Source organism: Xiphophorus maculatus, chromosome 18 (assembly GCF_002775205.1).
Source record: "Xiphophorus maculatus strain JP 163 A chromosome 18, X_maculatus-5.0-male, whole genome shotgun sequence".
Classification (NCBI taxonomy): domain Eukaryota; kingdom Metazoa; phylum Chordata; class Actinopteri; order Cyprinodontiformes; family Poeciliidae; genus Xiphophorus; species Xiphophorus maculatus.
This window is the reverse complement of record NC_036460.1, coordinates 22,403,886-22,421,130: the sequence shown is the minus strand read 5'-3', so window position 1 is coordinate 22,421,130 and position 17,245 is coordinate 22,403,886. Positions and strand designations below refer to the sequence as shown.

General features: G+C 38.6%; 1 protein-coding gene across 4 annotated transcripts in view; it reads right to left on the bottom strand.

The window, feature by feature from the left end:
* Nucleotides 1-17,245, bottom strand: part of LOC102220268 (Down syndrome cell adhesion molecule-like protein 1 homolog) — a 110,117-nt gene that overhangs the window by 30,476 nt on the left and 62,396 nt on the right. For all 4 annotated transcript variants that reach the window (XM_023351424.1, XM_023351425.1, XM_023351426.1 and 1 more), the window contains 14 exons: nt 15,076-15,222; nt 14,668-14,946; nt 13,667-13,942; nt 12,465-12,764; nt 9,056-9,198; nt 8,766-8,895; nt 5,676-5,954; nt 4,169-4,297; nt 3,891-4,070; nt 2,441-2,646; nt 1,438-1,534; nt 1,184-1,312; nt 914-1,081; nt 690-760 (listed from right to left, as the gene is read on the bottom strand). In XM_023351424.1, coding sequence (XP_023207192.1) covers nt 690-760; nt 914-1,081; nt 1,184-1,312; nt 1,438-1,534; nt 2,441-2,646; nt 3,891-4,070; nt 4,169-4,297; nt 5,676-5,954; nt 8,766-8,895; nt 9,056-9,198; nt 12,465-12,764; nt 13,667-13,942; nt 14,668-14,946; nt 15,076-15,222 — 2,534 coding nt within the window. The remainder of the gene's footprint in view (nt 1-689; nt 761-913; nt 1,082-1,183; nt 1,313-1,437; nt 1,535-2,440; nt 2,647-3,890; nt 4,071-4,168; nt 4,298-5,675; nt 5,955-8,765; nt 8,896-9,055; nt 9,199-12,464; nt 12,765-13,666; nt 13,943-14,667; nt 14,947-15,075; nt 15,223-17,245) is intronic.

Sequence of the window (17,245 nt, the reverse complement as noted above, 5' to 3'; positions counted from 1 at the left end):
TGCAACAAAGCACCAACGACATACCCCTACTTATGCTACATTTGGTAACTTAACACATTGAAAAGTAACTTTAACATAAAAAATTCTAACACTGGCATCCTGTAGCTCAGACAAAAAATTTTACAGTACTGGTGTTAGTTTATAAATCACTGAATGGCTTAGCATCACATTACAATAAAGATCTGTTGTATCAACCTCCCTGAAGACCTCTCAGGTTTTCTGGTTCTGGTCTGCATGCCCAGAACCAGAACCAAACACAGAGAAGCAGCATTCAGCTTCTATGCACCACAAATCTGTAACAAACTTTCAGAAAACTCCAAAACAGCTGAAAGACTGACTTCCTCTAAATCAAGACTAAAAACTCACATGTTTAGAAATACTTTGTACCATAATAAATGAAACATTGATCAACATACTGGACATGTATTGATGAATTTGATCATTTCACTTGTCAAAATGTAATGTTTGTGACTGGTTTCTCAATTGTCAACTGCATGGTGTTTTGATAACTTTTTAATTTAAATTCTTGTGTTTTATGATGTTCAACACTGTTTTATGAAGTGCACATTTCAGCACTTTGTTGCTGAATTTATCCTATACAAATACATTTGATTGATTAACTGAATAGAGAAGCTTGCTTACAGGAGCAAAACTATTAAGGAAGCAAGGTACATGTTGTATAAACTTGCCTTCCAGGTCACCCGGATGCTTTGAGAGGTGACTGGCTGAAGGACGACATCCATTGGAGGACCATCAGGCTCTGCGCAGTGAAAGACAAAGTCAAAGTCTGTATCATTAATTCCCATTAAAACACAGTTTAGGGTTTTACTATTTGTAGTACATCTTATTTTTTTAAAAAGAATTCGAACCAACATAAATGCAAAAGTAAAGAAAGTGCAGTTCAGAAACCTACGTGCTTCTTCGGTGCTGATGGTGAGCTCTTTACTGGCCTCACTCTTGCCTATTGCATTGTATGAGAACATACGGATACTGTAGACGGATGCAGGGTGGAGGTCTACTATGTTGGCCTGATTGTTTGTGGGAGATATATTTCGAGTGGCATGCTTCAGCTCCCAAGTATCTGTCAAGACGAAAAATGAAATAAATATAATTTTAGTAACCAACAGTTACAGTAAATTATAAAATGCTCTGTTGCGTCAACAAGCAGTCTAGTTGAAGTTACCTGTCTTGTTTTTGTATTCAATGTCATAGGAGGTAATGACGCTATTTCCATCAAATCTTTGTGTCCATCGAAGATTCATGCTACGATCTTTTACTTCTCGCACTTCTAGCTCTGGAGGGTCTGGAGGCTCTGAGAAATTTAAGGAGAATTTAAGAACTAAATAACACAAACACACCAGATGGTGCAACAAAAAGTGGGGAAGTGTTAGCAATGCAGTTTTTAATTTATATGAAAATATTGACTTGAATGAATACCTTGCACAGTGAGTTGGATAAGGCCTCGTCCTTCTCCATAAGAGTTGATGGCATGACAGGAGAAGAAGACTGAATCTTCACGCTCTGCTGGCTTTAGCTACAGAGAGAAATGCAGAAAGAGAAGCGTCAAAGAGACAAAACAACTCATTCACACTGCTGGAATGTTGTGTTGGGGAGAGTCTTAATGACTGTTTCTTCTGTGTGTTTGTTAGAAACTGTTTAGGTGACATTGCATTACATCAGTTGAAATTATGAAAATTTTTTGATGCCTGTCATACATTTTGATTCACAATTTGCTGTCCGGCTACCAGATCAAAGTTTCAAAGTTGTAGTTTTGTTAATTTATAATTGTTAATTATTTTCTAATTCTTAATGCATCAAGAATAATCCTCAAAGAACTCAACACAATATCAACCCACTGTACAATAATTAGTAAATACCTCTCTTCTCTTTACGGGTGTTACTAATAATGTGAGTAGTATGTACATCGTTTTAAAAATGTACTTTCAGTAGTTCTGTTTTAATTGTTGTTAAGATTTAATTACTTTATTCATATCAGAACAATCTCAATCCCATTACAAGAAGATTGGTAACATTATACTAAAAAGCAATATTAGATAGGTGAAAAAACAGCAAGATCTCTATATTCAAGATAAAATATCTTTTTATACTAATACTGTGTGAACTGTATAAAATTTTACATCTTTGTGATATTCCGATGTGATTGGTCAGACACTCAGAAGCGCTAGTATGCTTTCTGATAGTTTAGGGGACTCAATACTTCGATGAGGCACCGCTAAGATTCACTATGTGTAGCCCAGCAATGCAAACCTTCACCACTTCACCCATCCCACCAAGGTAAAACCTCTAAATAAAAACATTTGTGGACAACAGGAAACGTGAAAAAAATTAAAGTAAGCTATTTGTCAAAGATGTGAGTAAAAAACACACAGTTGTCTGATTTCATCAGCTTAGCGTTCTCCTATAAACAAATGTGTTTTACCTTGAGAGTAGACAACACCTCATCTGTCTTTTCATTGGGGCTTGTGGTTATGGAGTACCGGGGGTTGCGATCTGGGTCAATCACTGTGTCACCTCTTTCCCAACGGATGATGATGGGCCATTCTCCTCTGGCTGTGCAGTTCAGCTCCTTCACATGACCCTTTTTGGCCATGGTAGTGTTGGGGTGACTGGTGATCATTGCTGGGACTAATGGGAGAGAGGAAATCGAGTGTAAGATGAAAGGAAGGTGTGGGCAAATAGGTAGAAGCAAAGGAAATCACTAAATAGATAGGGATGCTGGATGACAGAGATAAAAGAGGAATGAAAGAAAAGTCAAGAGTAAGTCAAGAGTACTAAGCAGAATTTAAGTGAAAAGAGACAGACGTGAAAGAGCAGAGAGAGGTATAGGATAGCTGGCAGTGGAAGGAGGAGCTCAGAGTAACAGAGTTCCAATGCATTAGAGCAATCAAGAGCTGTGGTCATTGAGGTAAAGTCAATAAACCTCCTTTCTCATTCTCCAATAGTTAACATAAGGGGAGTAAGTGAACGAAGAGGCAAAAACAATACACTCCACCTTTCGTGTACGATACACATATCCCTCACATACTCAATCTTCTAAGTCCAACACGCGCACTCACGCCCACACACCCACAGTATCGATCTGACGAGGGTTCTGCTGTTTTGTTTTCATCACTTATTCATCCCACTCGCCGTCTTTTCCGCTTTTCCCGCTTCTCCGCTGAGCGAAACAGACAGAATTGAGGGAGGCAGAGGAGAGGAACGGTTTAATCAATAACACTAACACGAGAAGGAGAAAGGAGTGCACCGGAGAGAGCGGGGCAGCCCCATGGATAGAAAAACATCTTGAGAACAGTAGATGCAGTTATCTGCACCTTGTTTTACTAGATTGTGTGCGCAAGTGTTAAAAACTGCCAGATATCAAGCTTAACGTCTCTCTTGTGAGAACAGCTGAATTGCAAGATCAATGCACTGCAAGTTACAGAATACATTAGCCTTGGATGGTGCTGTACTTGATAGTAATAATCTTTGTTTTTGGATTTATGAGTGTGTGCACATATACTGTTTCCTTTTCATTTTTATACAAGGCTTGGAGGTTCCTGACAGGCAGAGCGGGATAGAGTCATTGATTACAGATAACGATCAAGCTCAAAGTCTTTTTGACTGTCTCAACACAGATCCCATGAGTCAAAAGATCAATGGCTCAGTTATCTTCTCACTGTCTATTACAGGTTTGCAAACAAACTGCTCTCACTCGGGGGTGCTCTTTTTTCCCCTCTGTTAATCGTCACCTTTGCTTCATCAATCCGAAGGTACTGCGAGCTAATTTATTGGCTTGATGGTGCAAGGATCCTAATAAAGCAAAATCAGAGCCTCCTAAATGTTCCATCTCTACTCCTACCTCGTTTCCATGTGTGCATTTGTATACTCACTCTTAACAGTGAGGACCATACTCTTGCTGATGTCCGAACCCACGCCATTGGAGGCCTGACAGAGGTAGAAACCTCGATCTTCCTCCAGTACATGTCTGATCAGCAGGGAGCCATTAGTCATGATCTGAATGCGGCCAGTTAGAGGAACCGGGTGGTACTGCTGTGGGTTTCCAATCCCAGCTGGACAAAAGGTGAGAGCCAAACAGGGAAGGTTATTGTAAAGTATTTTTCAGGCAAATGTTGACAGAAGAATATGACACATGCACATCGGTATGTACCTAAAGCTCCTCTGGCGTGCTTCCACATGACCTTAGGAGGAGGGTATCCATCAACAGAACAGTTCAAGATTGCTGATTTGCCATAGATGCCATCCTGGTTGTTGGGCTGCACAACAAATCGTGGAGGAACTGGAAAATCATTTAAAAAAATGTGCTTCAGTACAAGTCAAAAGCCAATTAATTTCAATTTAGGTGAGTGTCAAAACTTTTGACCTGAGTGTATTTAAGATTCTGTGCAAGTCACATACACCATCATCTGCATTCATGTGTATGCATAGGCTAAAAATAAAACTTTGCTATTTTCTTTTAACGTATTGCAAATTTCTTAGCTGCTTTCACACATCTGTCCAGAGACGACATGTGAGGATGAACCAGTTGATGCAGGCTTGTTTGTGCTGTGATGACAAGCTGATTTTATCCAAGTACATGTACTGTATGTAGGACTGTTTAACCATCAAAAGATGTTCCATGTTGCTCGGCTTACAACAGACAGCCTTCATCTGATCTGAAAGTGTAGCAGTTTAAAAGTGAATTTGAAACCTTGAAAATATGAGCTGTTTTAGAAGACAGGAGTTCTTATGCTGACTCTGTTGTGAGTATCAACGTGCTACACCTTGATCTTGGAGACTGAGATCACTCTGGCCACCATCTGTTGTAATGAATACATGGATGCTTGTAAGTCTAGTCTACTCCACTTCAAAAATCTGAACAATAATATTAGTATTTGATGTAATATGTGGCTCCATAAACTCACAATTTATGTGTGAAAGACATTAAGGCCAATGAAAAATAAACAAATAAATCAAATTTATTCCAGATTTATTGCTTCTTTTTATTTCATAATTTATAAAAGGGAAATAGCAGTTGTTTTACATTGATTTTAAATACTTTCAACAAGACTTACAATTAATCTTTTTTACAACTAACTTTACAACTTCACAACAACTGAATTTACAAGGTAAAAATTGTTTAATTACAGCCACATTCACGATATACAGTACAGACCAAAAGTTTGGACACACCTTTTAATTCAATGAGTTTCCTTTATTTTCATGACTATTGACATTGTAGATTCACACTGAAGGCATCAAAACTATGAATAACACATGTGGAAATATGCACTAAACAAAAAAGTGTAAAACAACTGAAAATACCCCTAATATTCTAGTTTCTTCAAAGTAGCAACCTTTTGCTGTGATTACTGCTTTACACACACTCTGCATTTTCTTGATGAGCTTCAAGAGGTAGTCACCTGAAATGGTTTTCACTTCATAGGTCAACCTGCCCTGTCAGGTTAATAAGTGGGATTTCTTGCCTTATAAATAGTCATGAAAATAAAGAAAACTCATTGAATTAGAAGGTGTGTCCAAACTTTTGGTCTGTACTGTAAATGTTAAGAATAATCTCTTATCAGTCTCACGGTGCCTTTTTATTTTCCAGCTCTCCTGAAGCTAATTCTCTAATTATACCAAATATTTTTGTGCCTATAGCCTTCTTGTTTGCTTACCTGTAACTGTGAGCTGCCTCTCTGTGCTGACAGTAGCAGCATCGTTGCTAGCGATGCAGGTGTAGTTGCCGTTGTGTTTGAGCGACACTTTGGAAATCTGCAGTGAACTCATAAACTCCTTTGTGTCAATGGTGATCCCCGAGGAGGGCACGATCTCCTGGCCGTCCTTACGCCAGGTGATTCGTATGGGCATGTCTCCAGATGACACCACACAGGCGATGTACATCAATTTACCGATGGAGGTTGGGGGAAAGTCAAACGGCTGGATCAGCGGGGGGACTAAAAGGGTAAGAGACAGAATAAATGAAAGAGAAAAACCGAGGTAAAGGAATAAGAAGAATTTAGTTGAAGAAAAAGAGAAGAAGGTGCAATAAAAAGGGAAAAAAGTGCTCTTTTCAAAAAATCTGCCCATAGAATCACTTATTTCCTTCTGACAATATCATTAACATGTCTCTTTCTCTGTTAATAAAGTAATCTAATACTAATGATGTCTTGTGTCTATCTTCTTACCCTGATATCTTAAAGATTAAAAACTTCCATCGACAAAACTTGGGCAACTAACCCACTAAACCCTCCACAGTGGCCCTCACCAACTGCTCCACTCCAACCCACCCTGCCCTGCTCAAGCCAACCCATAATAGCTGCTCTAATTAGAGCACCATCCATAGGGGAGAAAAACTGTGTTGGCATGGATACCAGCTGACGCTGATGATTTGAAGAGGGGGATGACAATGGGGGCTGGGAGGGGGGTCTTGGTGTTTCAGCAGAGACATCTGGGAGATTTTATCTGGGCCTCATTAACATTCATCTAATTAAATCAGAGGCATGATGGGCACAAATTCAAGTAAACACATACCTACATCAACAAACAGCAAGAAGAATGTGCATATGCACACACATGTAAGTGGTAGCCTGCTCCTAAACTTAAACACTGCAGCATGCAAAACAAGGAAACAACAAAAATCTCACACGTCGAGGGAACGAACACAACCCACACTCACACTTCACAACTTCCTGGAACAAACATGTTGTTCTGTTGCAGCTAAGGACAGCACGTAACATTAGGAAGAAAAAATATTCACAACACATACTTTTCATTTATACGAACGCGTGCAATGAGCGAGGAGCACACAAAACTTATACAATAGCCCTCCTGCTCTCTTTAATTGCTGAGTGGCTGAGAGCTTGCACTTGGCCTCTCTGCCCCCTAATCAGGGGTCATTAGAGGGAATGCACAGAGCTTTCTTTTTTCTTCTCATTCCGTTTCACTAAAACAGTCCTGCTTCTAACCATTCCAACAATCACTCTGTTTATGGCACTAAACCAAAGTAGATTAAAAAGGATCATAATTCCTCTTCACTGATTTGTTCTTTGTCACTGCTATGAATGATAATCCTAACAACCAACCTGATTGACAAATCCTTCATAAAAAACATTATGAAGTAGAAAGAACTTCAAGCATCCTGGAGCAGCACTGATTAACATATTCAAAAATGGCTTAACCTGAGACTGGGTTGAAGACAAGCAAAGAACTGATTACAAGTTGTCTCAGAGCCAAAGACAAAAGTGCACCATAACATAAAAGGTGAATGAAAGGTTTCAGCAGGCAGATCTGAGATTGTTGATCGTTTATAAAGTGAACAAGATTGAAGGACAATAATGGATTTCATATTGGAAAAACATCAGTGGAAAAATCAAGTTTTTGACAATTTCTTTGTGAAGGTAAAGTTAAAGGAACAAACTCCAGAAAGCTGAATCAAATCTGATGGGGTTTCATGTTCTATACAATGCATTGTGAGGCTTTCAAGTGCTTAAAAATTACACATCAGTAATTACGTGTGGGCATTGTGTAAAATATTGTAAAAAAAAAACAACAAAAAACTATGCTATTAAATACATATATTACGCGTCAAAAATTTTAATTTGTTGTCCTCTCCCGGTGCTATGCAGATATATTTACATTCTTTTTGAGTCATAGTTTTCAGTCTGTTCATTTTTCTCTATTACCTATTACGTTTTCTCGCCTATTACATCACTACATTTGCTGTGGAAATGCTAAACAAGGGCATGGACTTCTGGCTCAGTTTTGCGAATCTGCCATTTTTTTTCCTCACAGTGATCTAAATACATTTATTGTCATTCTTGTTGCTCATTCATTAACCATGTCACGACTTTCTTTACTTCATTCAAATTGTGGTAGCATTAATATTTTAATAGGTATCTGACATGCATGGACACTATAGTTAAACTACGCTCCATGTTGCAGGTAGTTGGTATGGATGACGAGTGTAAATACTGTAATAACGCCATTCTGATCCATTCATTTGAATGCATGGCTCTGCAGGTTCGTTGTCTGTATTCTCCTGCTCTGGGTCAGATCCTGGCTTAAACATGCTGGGTTTTTGTTGACATCTTTATCTTTGGAATAAAAAGTTTCTCTTCCGGTAGATATCGCTGCTATCGGACCACAAAAATGACCAAAAGGGATAGAATGGAGCGCTACCCCTTGGAAGGAGGTGGGGTGTGAAATATCTCATTCACATAATGTTTAAGTACATATAAAATGCTGTAGGATTGCAGAGATAAACTGTCTTTGCACTTATGATGGGATTTGTCACATTAAACGCAAAGGACACACAGTGCTGTACAAGGTCTAGTAGTGCACACATAGATGTTGGAGCTAGAGTCAGAATTATTCCTAGTGAAAAAAGATTTTGAACAACTTAGAACTACACTCACATGAAAATATTATTATAATCGAACTTAGTAGATAATTTAACTTCCCATGACTGTCAGAGTCAACCAAATCAACATTTGATTAAAAATTAAGATGCTAACAAAAAGAAAAGTTATTTAGGATGCTACCTATACGTAGCAGAGAGAGTGTCTAGATAAAATATTGTACTTATGTGTAGCAGCACATTGAATTTTGCACATTCAAATGGTCTATCTGAACTCCAACTGGATCATGCGTACGAGCAGAAATCATGTACAACCGAGGAAGTGTCCAGTTGTAGTGTTAGATGACGTTCCACACCTCCTTTCAGTAAGTCAGATATCATATTCAGTAGTGTCATGTCTGTAACTGACCTTTGACGGTGACATAAATGGTTTGTGTGATGAATAGCTGTGGCTGGATCAGCACGCTGCACACATAGGCGCCCTCATCCATGCCTTTCTGAACATCGCTGAGCTTAAGTGTCCCATTCTCAAACACCACCTGGAGAAGTATCATGAATGTATTAGCATGCACTGATACGTCATCAGTAACACAGAAGGGTAATTGTGAAGAGTATGTTTTTGGACTGTAGGAAGAACATAAAAAATCCCCTTATTTGTGCAGTGTGCATTATATTTTACGAGTTTAAAGTGGACCTCACCTGACGATGGTTGTCAGGCAGCAGAATTCCCTCCTTGTACCAGTTAATTGAGTAATAAGGATACCCAATTACTCTGCAGTTTATGAAAGTGTTTCTTCCTGCCACCGCTGTAATATTCTTCATAGGCCTAATCCTCGGAGGCCCTGATTTGGAGAAAGAGATAAATACAGATATGTGGGGAAAGAAAGAGAGGTACAATCAGAGAAAGAAAAAGAAAGAGGGGAAAAAGAAGATTATTAGTTTATGGTGCCAATAGCAGGTCTTGGAATTTTAGGAATAATGCCGAAAGGGGAGGTGGAAAAGGAAGGGAGTTGGGGAGAGGGGTAAGGAAAAAAGACAGAACTCAGACAAAAAAGTTTCGAAAAAAATAAAGTTTAGAAAGAGATAGAGGTTAAGACATCTTCTGATTTTCTGGTAAAATGGCATTTTAAATCTGGAGCTGTATTGGAATACCCGAATGAGGGCTATTGAAAATATATCGCATAAAATTGTTATGAGATGTGCCTGTTCCTCTATATCTACATAGACCAGAAGAAAGATTATCAATAAAGCTCTTATTTTTCTCATTCTGGAGAGGAGATGAGATTTTGTTTAAAGCTCTTTATCAACAAAAACAAAAAACAGAACTGACTGCATTAACTACAAAGGCAAAAAAATCTAAGTAAGTGAATGCAGGAAAACTTACATGGTTTTGTTTTATTTTTTTTCTAGTTTATTTAAATATTTCTGGATTATTTGAAGGAGGTGGATCTATATCTAAGCCTAAGAATAGCAGTCTGTTAATTTATGCTGACTGATTGGTCCTGAAAGGTAAGACACCTCCACAGCAACTGACAAAGCAATTTTCAACATCTCAAATATTAATTTTTTGTGACTCCCCATTTTTAATGCATTTTGTGTTTCTCTTGCAAATACCAACGTATGTTTTCTGTGCTGTTTTGTTGTCTATCTATGACTAATATTATAAAAATATACAAGAATGAATTCTATGAAATTTGCTGGAGTCATTGTCAAAGGAAAAAGTCACGAAATACTGTTTATTCCTATCCATCTACAGTAGTAAAAGAAGCTCCCATGTTGGAGCAAAATGCTTCTTCAGAAAACTATGTGTAATTTGACAGAAAACGTTTAGCATTTTTGGCAGAAATTGAGAGCCATCTCTCAGTCATCCGTCACTTCGTCTTTGACCTTCTCACCATTGTTCATCTTGTTTTTGCTTTTTCTGACACCCTCTCCTATACCCCTGCCATCTTTTGGTCTCTTATTTTTTTTCTCTCCCTTTCCTCCTTCTCTCAGCATGTTCTGAGCTTTGAAGTCACAACTCTGACGAGTCAGAGATGTATTATTCAGGAGCTCCATCACATATATGCACACACGCCCATGTGAACGCACACACTCAGGCTTAACATAAATATGTGTTCAGCTACGTCTGTACATCTCTGTGAACTTGGTTGCTCAGTGAAAAGGATAATTTGAATAAAGCAAACCATAGTGAGTGGGAAAGCAGAATAGCATGATTGGGCTTTGTGAAGTCTGGTCATAAGTATGCGTGTCAATGTATGTGTGGCCGCACCATTTCTGACAGTTTGTGTAGCATGGATGGCTAAAACTCTCTGACACTGGAGCTCATTCTCACTTCAATAATCTTTCTGGCATGTTTGCTTAGAGCAGACTTGCATGTCACAACTATACATCTCACCAAAAGGAAAAGAGACAGAGAAAATGAGAAAGAGAGAGAGACTGAGAGAATGATACAACTTTGTTCATTGGCGTCACTCTTTATCAATGTCATCCCAGACAACAGTAGCTTCATCCCTTCTCTCACCAAAGTTTACAATCAGCTGCTCCACTTATAAGAAGCTGTCTTCTTCTTTTAGTTGTTCTCTTGTTTCACCCAATCTTCCTCGAGTACATAATCATTTACTTCCTTCTCATCTTAGGTTTCATGGGTGAATTTTCGATAATGGCTTCTTAAATTGCTATGACTAGATGTATAGCCAATGTACAGTCTGCTTTTAACTAATTTGAAGCATATATGTGTGTATGTGTACATGTGCATAGTGTGTATGTAATATATTTTCTCATATTACCCACACAAAGTGTAATGTACTTTATTGAGACCAACTGTAGGGCATAATTGTGAAGTCGAATGAGCCAGCAGTAGAAATATTTTTCACCGCAGCTAAAATCGCTAGTCCATTGGCACTTTACCAAATTTCCACAAACTTGTGACGTTCATAATTAGTTGATTCGATGTCAATGCATTCTCTTGCCTGAGCTATAAATACCTGTAGTTCCACCAGGATTACCATTGTCCTCTTGGCTGCTTCTCTGATCATTGCTGTCCTTCCGTAGCTTAGCGGCGTACATTGGCCATTTGTGTCTGAAATGTAGTGTTTAAATCAGGCCTAAAAATCCAACCTGACCTGACCCGAGCCCATACACATTGTATCCAAGCCTGACCCAACCCAGCTAATTAACTCTAATTAGAGGCCTGAGACCAAAGGTAGTTTAAAATTCATCCAGATATCTGACTTTGCACTCTGCTGGTTTGTAAGTGTTACTTCCCTTGTTTTTTAGCTTTTGTTTTGCATATTCCAGCTCAACTTTCTCACTTGTTGTAAATGTAGGGTGAACCAAGTGCAAATCTTCTGGGATATGCGATAGGGGCCCAGCAGGATGGAGCCATGTGTGCATATACAAGCTAATACACGTCTGCACCTTATTTTCTTTGTTTCCTCACCAGGGTAACCTACTTTCTCCTCTATTTGTACTTTTATAAGTAGATTAACACATCTTTATATTATGCATTCTTGTTTAGTTTTCTCTGTGTTGTATGCTTATTAAAAATGAGCCAAAGAAGCCCAAGCTCGACCACCAACCATATAATTTTAGCCCGACCGGTTTGGGCCATAGATCTAAACTCCACTAAAAAGATTCGCAGTTCTGTCGCTCTCCATTTTCAGATGTTGGACTAAACAGTGCTTATATGGTGATTTAAAATGGTTGTTTAAAATGGTTGTTCAAACAGATAGGTTGTGGAGGTATCTTAATGTGAATTGTGTATGCATCACTACTGTAAAATATATATGCTCAGAGGTTTTGATTACATAAAATGGCAAAAAAAAAAAAAATGACACAAAGAAAAAAAGACACAACAAATATAATTTCCAGAAAAAACAAGAAATAAAATTTTAGAAAAATCTAGAAATTTTAGAAATATTTATTTTTAGAACAAAATTAAAAAGGTGTGAAAAATAAAACTATATAGAGGAGAAAAGACAGACATACAGAGCCAGAAATAGAGCAAAAGGAGGGTCCAGTAGAGGTTATTGGTCAGGGTAGGGTGGGGGGGGGATCAGGCTATGGGAAGCCTCTGTATGACTGATATTGAAAAGTAGACAGGCACCTCTTACGTTTATGCGCGCTTGGTACTCAGCACTACCAGCCGAGTTTCGTGCGGCGCACCGATACACTCCTCCATCACGAATCTGCGGGCTGCTGACGTTGACGAAGCTAACGGTGCTCCCATCGGAGAGCGTGTACTGGCTGGATCTCACACGTGACAGATCCCGAGCCACGGGCTCGTCATCCAGGGTCCAGGTGATGGTAGGCGGAGGGGCTCCTTTGGCAGCACACATCAGGGAGAATGGCTCACCAGGGAGCACCACTCGTTCGCTGAAGGAGGCGACAATACGGGGCGTACCATCTAAGACAAAAAATTATAAGGCAAAAAAATAAGAAATAGGAAATCACCCAACAGCGGTACTTTATTCCAGCTCTCATTTCTTCTAGGCCCTCGTAAAACACTTTGCCTGCACCATCAAGCAATTAGAAGAAAGTGCTTTGTGCTGTATATTTTGTGACATTTACCCACCAGCTAAGGTCTTTTAGGACTCGCTGTGGAAAGCCATGTGCAGTCCATATTTTTGTGGTTGTGTGAGCTGTCTGCACTGGCACAGAAAGTAAAACTCTTAGTAAGAGTTTAAGGCCAAACACAAAGTGGTAAAAGAAAACAATGGGTATGATTATGAACTCTTAGGTTTTGGGGTTTTTTTAAAAGTTTTTTTTCTTCTTCTACTCTGAGTAGTGTTTCAGTGTATAAAACAGCATTTCTATAAATCTACAATAAAAGAAAAGTAAAATACAAATTATTAACATAATGATAATGACAATTGTACCAACAGTGAGTTTATTAAAAACAAATGGGTTTTTTTCCCCCTACATAGACAAAAAAAATAAGGTTACATTTTTCATTATCTTATGTGATTTTAGGTTACTGGAATATAAGTTGATCTTTTAACAAATCTTTACAGAGATGCTGGTAAAGATGTTGGATGTTTTGAACAGCAAAAATTATCCTTTTCATGGATTTGTGCCTTCTCAAAATCAATAAATGAACATATTAGCAATCAACTGCATTACACATTCACCTATAAAGCAAAGGTCCAACATTGTTCACCAACATTTTTTGTTTGTCTAAATATGTTAAAATACTGCTGAACTACTATATCATTGAGACTAAAAACAAACCCTTATTCTAGCCTTAATGCGAGTAAGATTACAGAACAGAGAGAAAATAGTTAATATTAGACCTTTTTTATTTTTTACCTTCCAGCAGTATGATGGAGAAGTCCTGGGCAGTCTGGCCCTTTCGTGAGGCAAAGCACTGGTAAGCTCCAGAATGTCTTTTTTGTGCAGCAGAAATGAAGAGTGTCTCATTGTGTGCTCCTTGGATGGAAAAGTGCTGATCAGGCATCACAGGTTCTGTGTTACGGTACCAGGAAACAGTAAAGTGGGGGGAACCCTGGACAGCACAGGAGAGGATTACTGTACTGCTGATCCCCGTCTTGAGGTTCTTTGGAGACAAAGTGACCCGCAGTGGTTCTAGAGATGAGGAAAAAAATAGATGACAATACCTTAGATGGAGGCAAGTAAGTACCTACATATTGAAGGAACAAAAGTTGGTATATGTCAGCATCCCAGGCACAGGATGGAAATTTTCTTATGAGCTACACTGTGCTGGCTAAGCAACACAAATCATATTTTGGTGTGTATTTCTTGTCTATGTTTCAGTTCCTGTGTCTGTCGGGGGGTGTGTGTGTGTTTGTGTGTGATTGAGATTGTGTGCTGAGCAGCAAGGAAAAACCAAGACAGGAAGACAGAGAGGGAAAAAATGTCAGTGAGCAATAAAGCAGCTGGTGTGATGAGCTGGGAGCTGCTGAATGTGTGTGAGACCATGTGTGTCTGTGTGTCACTGCATCTGCATGGGTAAGATGGGGTTTTTTTCACAGAATTAGTGCATGTATCCATGACTCCAAGTCTGTGAATGTTCTACCATATATGATCTGTCACTTAAGGTTTGAGGTTTGCACTGTAATATGGTCACTCTGCTCAAAAACGTGTATAAAATACAAAATAAGAAGTGAGTTTTAAGCAATTGGGGTGTGGGACTTGCTGACTAGCTTGCTTTTATCCTCAATAAATCATAAAGAGTCCCAAATAATAAGTCTAACTTTAGGAGCTTGAAGTTTATATAGTTATACCCAAGCCTTAGAATGAGACTAAAGTCAAAATGTCTTAATAAAGTCATATCTACCCTGACTACCTACCTATAACATTGAGATGACCCGTCACCTCTTTGGAGCCAAAGCTGTTCGTGACTTCACAAATGTAGTTGCCACTGTCCTCAAGTCTTAAGTCAGAGATAGTGAGGCCAGTGATGCGGCGTGTCCAGCGAGAGTCAGCTGGCAGTGGTCGACCATCCTTCAACCATCGGATGGTGGGATTTGGATATCCGGAGGCAATGCAGGGCAGCTCCACGCTGTGTCCAACCTGCATCTCACCAGACTGGAAACTATCCAGCACAGATGGGGGGGACTCCTTAGGGTCTAAAAGTGATCACAGAAATGTGATTTTGATTCAGATTAATATGCTCATCAAAAATATTCTAAGAGACCAAAAGTCAAAGCATGATGCATTAGTAACAAATGAAAAAGAAAACAAGTTTCTTTACCTACCCTTTACAGAGAGCCTGGCTCCATTACTCTGGCGGGTCTCTCCACTGTACTTGTGCTTTGTGATGCAACGGTAGGTGGACAAAGCATCTTCCTTCTGCACTTCTGAGATATATAAAGCGCCAAATGAGGTCAGGAAGAAACGATTACCTGTAAAAGAGTGGAGAAGTGCAAGCTGGTCATTTTGGTATTCTGTCAAAGGTAATTCCCGCATGCAGTGTGCCCTATGTCACTCCTTTGACCTATAAACCATTGAGACATACAACCACTTCAGTGATGAAACCCATTCTGCAAAAAATACCTTCCGTGCTGTTACTTATAAAAACACATAAAAAACTAAAAAAATATTGAGGATAACTGATCTAAGGGATGGAGAGCTAGATTTTTTCACACACAGATTTCACAAACATTTTTTTTAAAAACATCTGTAATTGAAGACAAATTATATTGAGGTAATTTATAGGACATTTTACACTCTTCTCAGTATACTTGAGCAGGAGTTCCTATATCCATGCCTCAAGGGTCATTGTTCTGCAACCTTTAGATGTGTCCCCAGTCCAGCCTCCTCAGTATCCAGTAACCCATCTAAAAGTTGCAAGACACTGGGTTTCAAAGCCTAGATTTAAAGACCCCTGCACTAGGAGCTGGTTGTTTTATGCCAAAGAAGCATTCAAAAGGCTTGCTTTGTTTTTTGACATTAAAATTTTTTTAATATGATCTTAAAGAATCAGAATTCCAGATGAAGTTATTTTATTGAAGTCTACAATCTAAACTTTCAGCTAAAGATGATCAAATGCTGCCCAGACCGCTTAAAAGCCTGTAGTTCTCCAATTTGGCACGGAATAAAAGGTTTTGAATCAGACACTAAGCTTAGTGTCATTAGCAACCATTAGGTGTGGAACAAGGGTTGTTGATGCTTCCACTGTGTCTTCTGTAGTTTTTGACAAAGGAAATCAAAATAAATTGTCTTAAATACCACATAAGCACACATACAAGTTATTATTTCTACCCTTTTTAGGACTTTATATTGGCTTCCTTTCATTTTTCATTTTTGTGGCTGTATTTATTCCTGACCTATCCAATTTGTTGGAAAAATCGGCCGTAAAAGTTGAGAAATGATAAAACACACACTAACAGACATCAGAGTAGTTGTGAATAATTCTTTGCAAGCATCTGTGAGTATTTTTAGTTATTTTTTCCTTAATGGCATACATGACTGTCAGCCAGAGCACTTACAATCATAAAGTTCACACACATGTGTTTTCATGTGAGTCAGACTGTTGTGCTGAGTGCTAAGCAACGTAAGCTGTAATTTCAAAGCCTGCCCTTTTGTTCCAACCTGGGTATTATACCTTATAGGATAATATGCACTTGGTGAGCGGAGCCCTGTGTAACACATTGCTACACCCTTGTCACAACATGCCTGAAGAAAGAAAGACGGAGCACGAAGGGGGTGATCGGGTAGGAGGGGAGTGAGAAATTCAGAGACTATTACAACTGAAGACAAAGTAAAGCAGCATAGAGGACATAAATGAAAATAGGCTTGTCAAGAGACAATGTGAAGGAAACTTACTCCACCACTTATCCATCAGTTTTATTCTCCTCTCAATGTTTTTATAAATACAAAAGCAAAACAAGTAAAAAAATAAATAAATAAAATCAACATCAGGAATCTGGTATCCTCACAATTGTAGTTTAGTGTGGTATAGAGTTAAGCTATTACACATTTACACAAGCCAGTCAATTCAAGACAAGCTGCCCACAACAAAGGTCACAAAAGTCTTACTTTGGTTAGTTTATTGAATTATCATTTTGTGATCAAACCCTAATTTGCTATCCCAAACAAACATCACAAATTAAGCATGACATATGATTTCGATTTAAAAAAAAAAACAAAAGGATCCACACTTAGAGATTTTTATCAATTAAAGTAGCAATTAAAGACCTGTTGTCATAACATTCTACACTTCTCATACGGAGAAGCAGCATTACGTTTATAATAAAGTACTGAACAGTTAATTTATTTACATACGTTTATTTGATAGGGAAAGACATACATCGGACAAACTGAACAGCAGTCCCATGTTTGCGTCATAGTGCTTTTAGCAACAGCTAATTTGCAGCTATTGCTGCGTCCCTAGATGGGCTTTTAAACAGTACATCTTAAAACTAT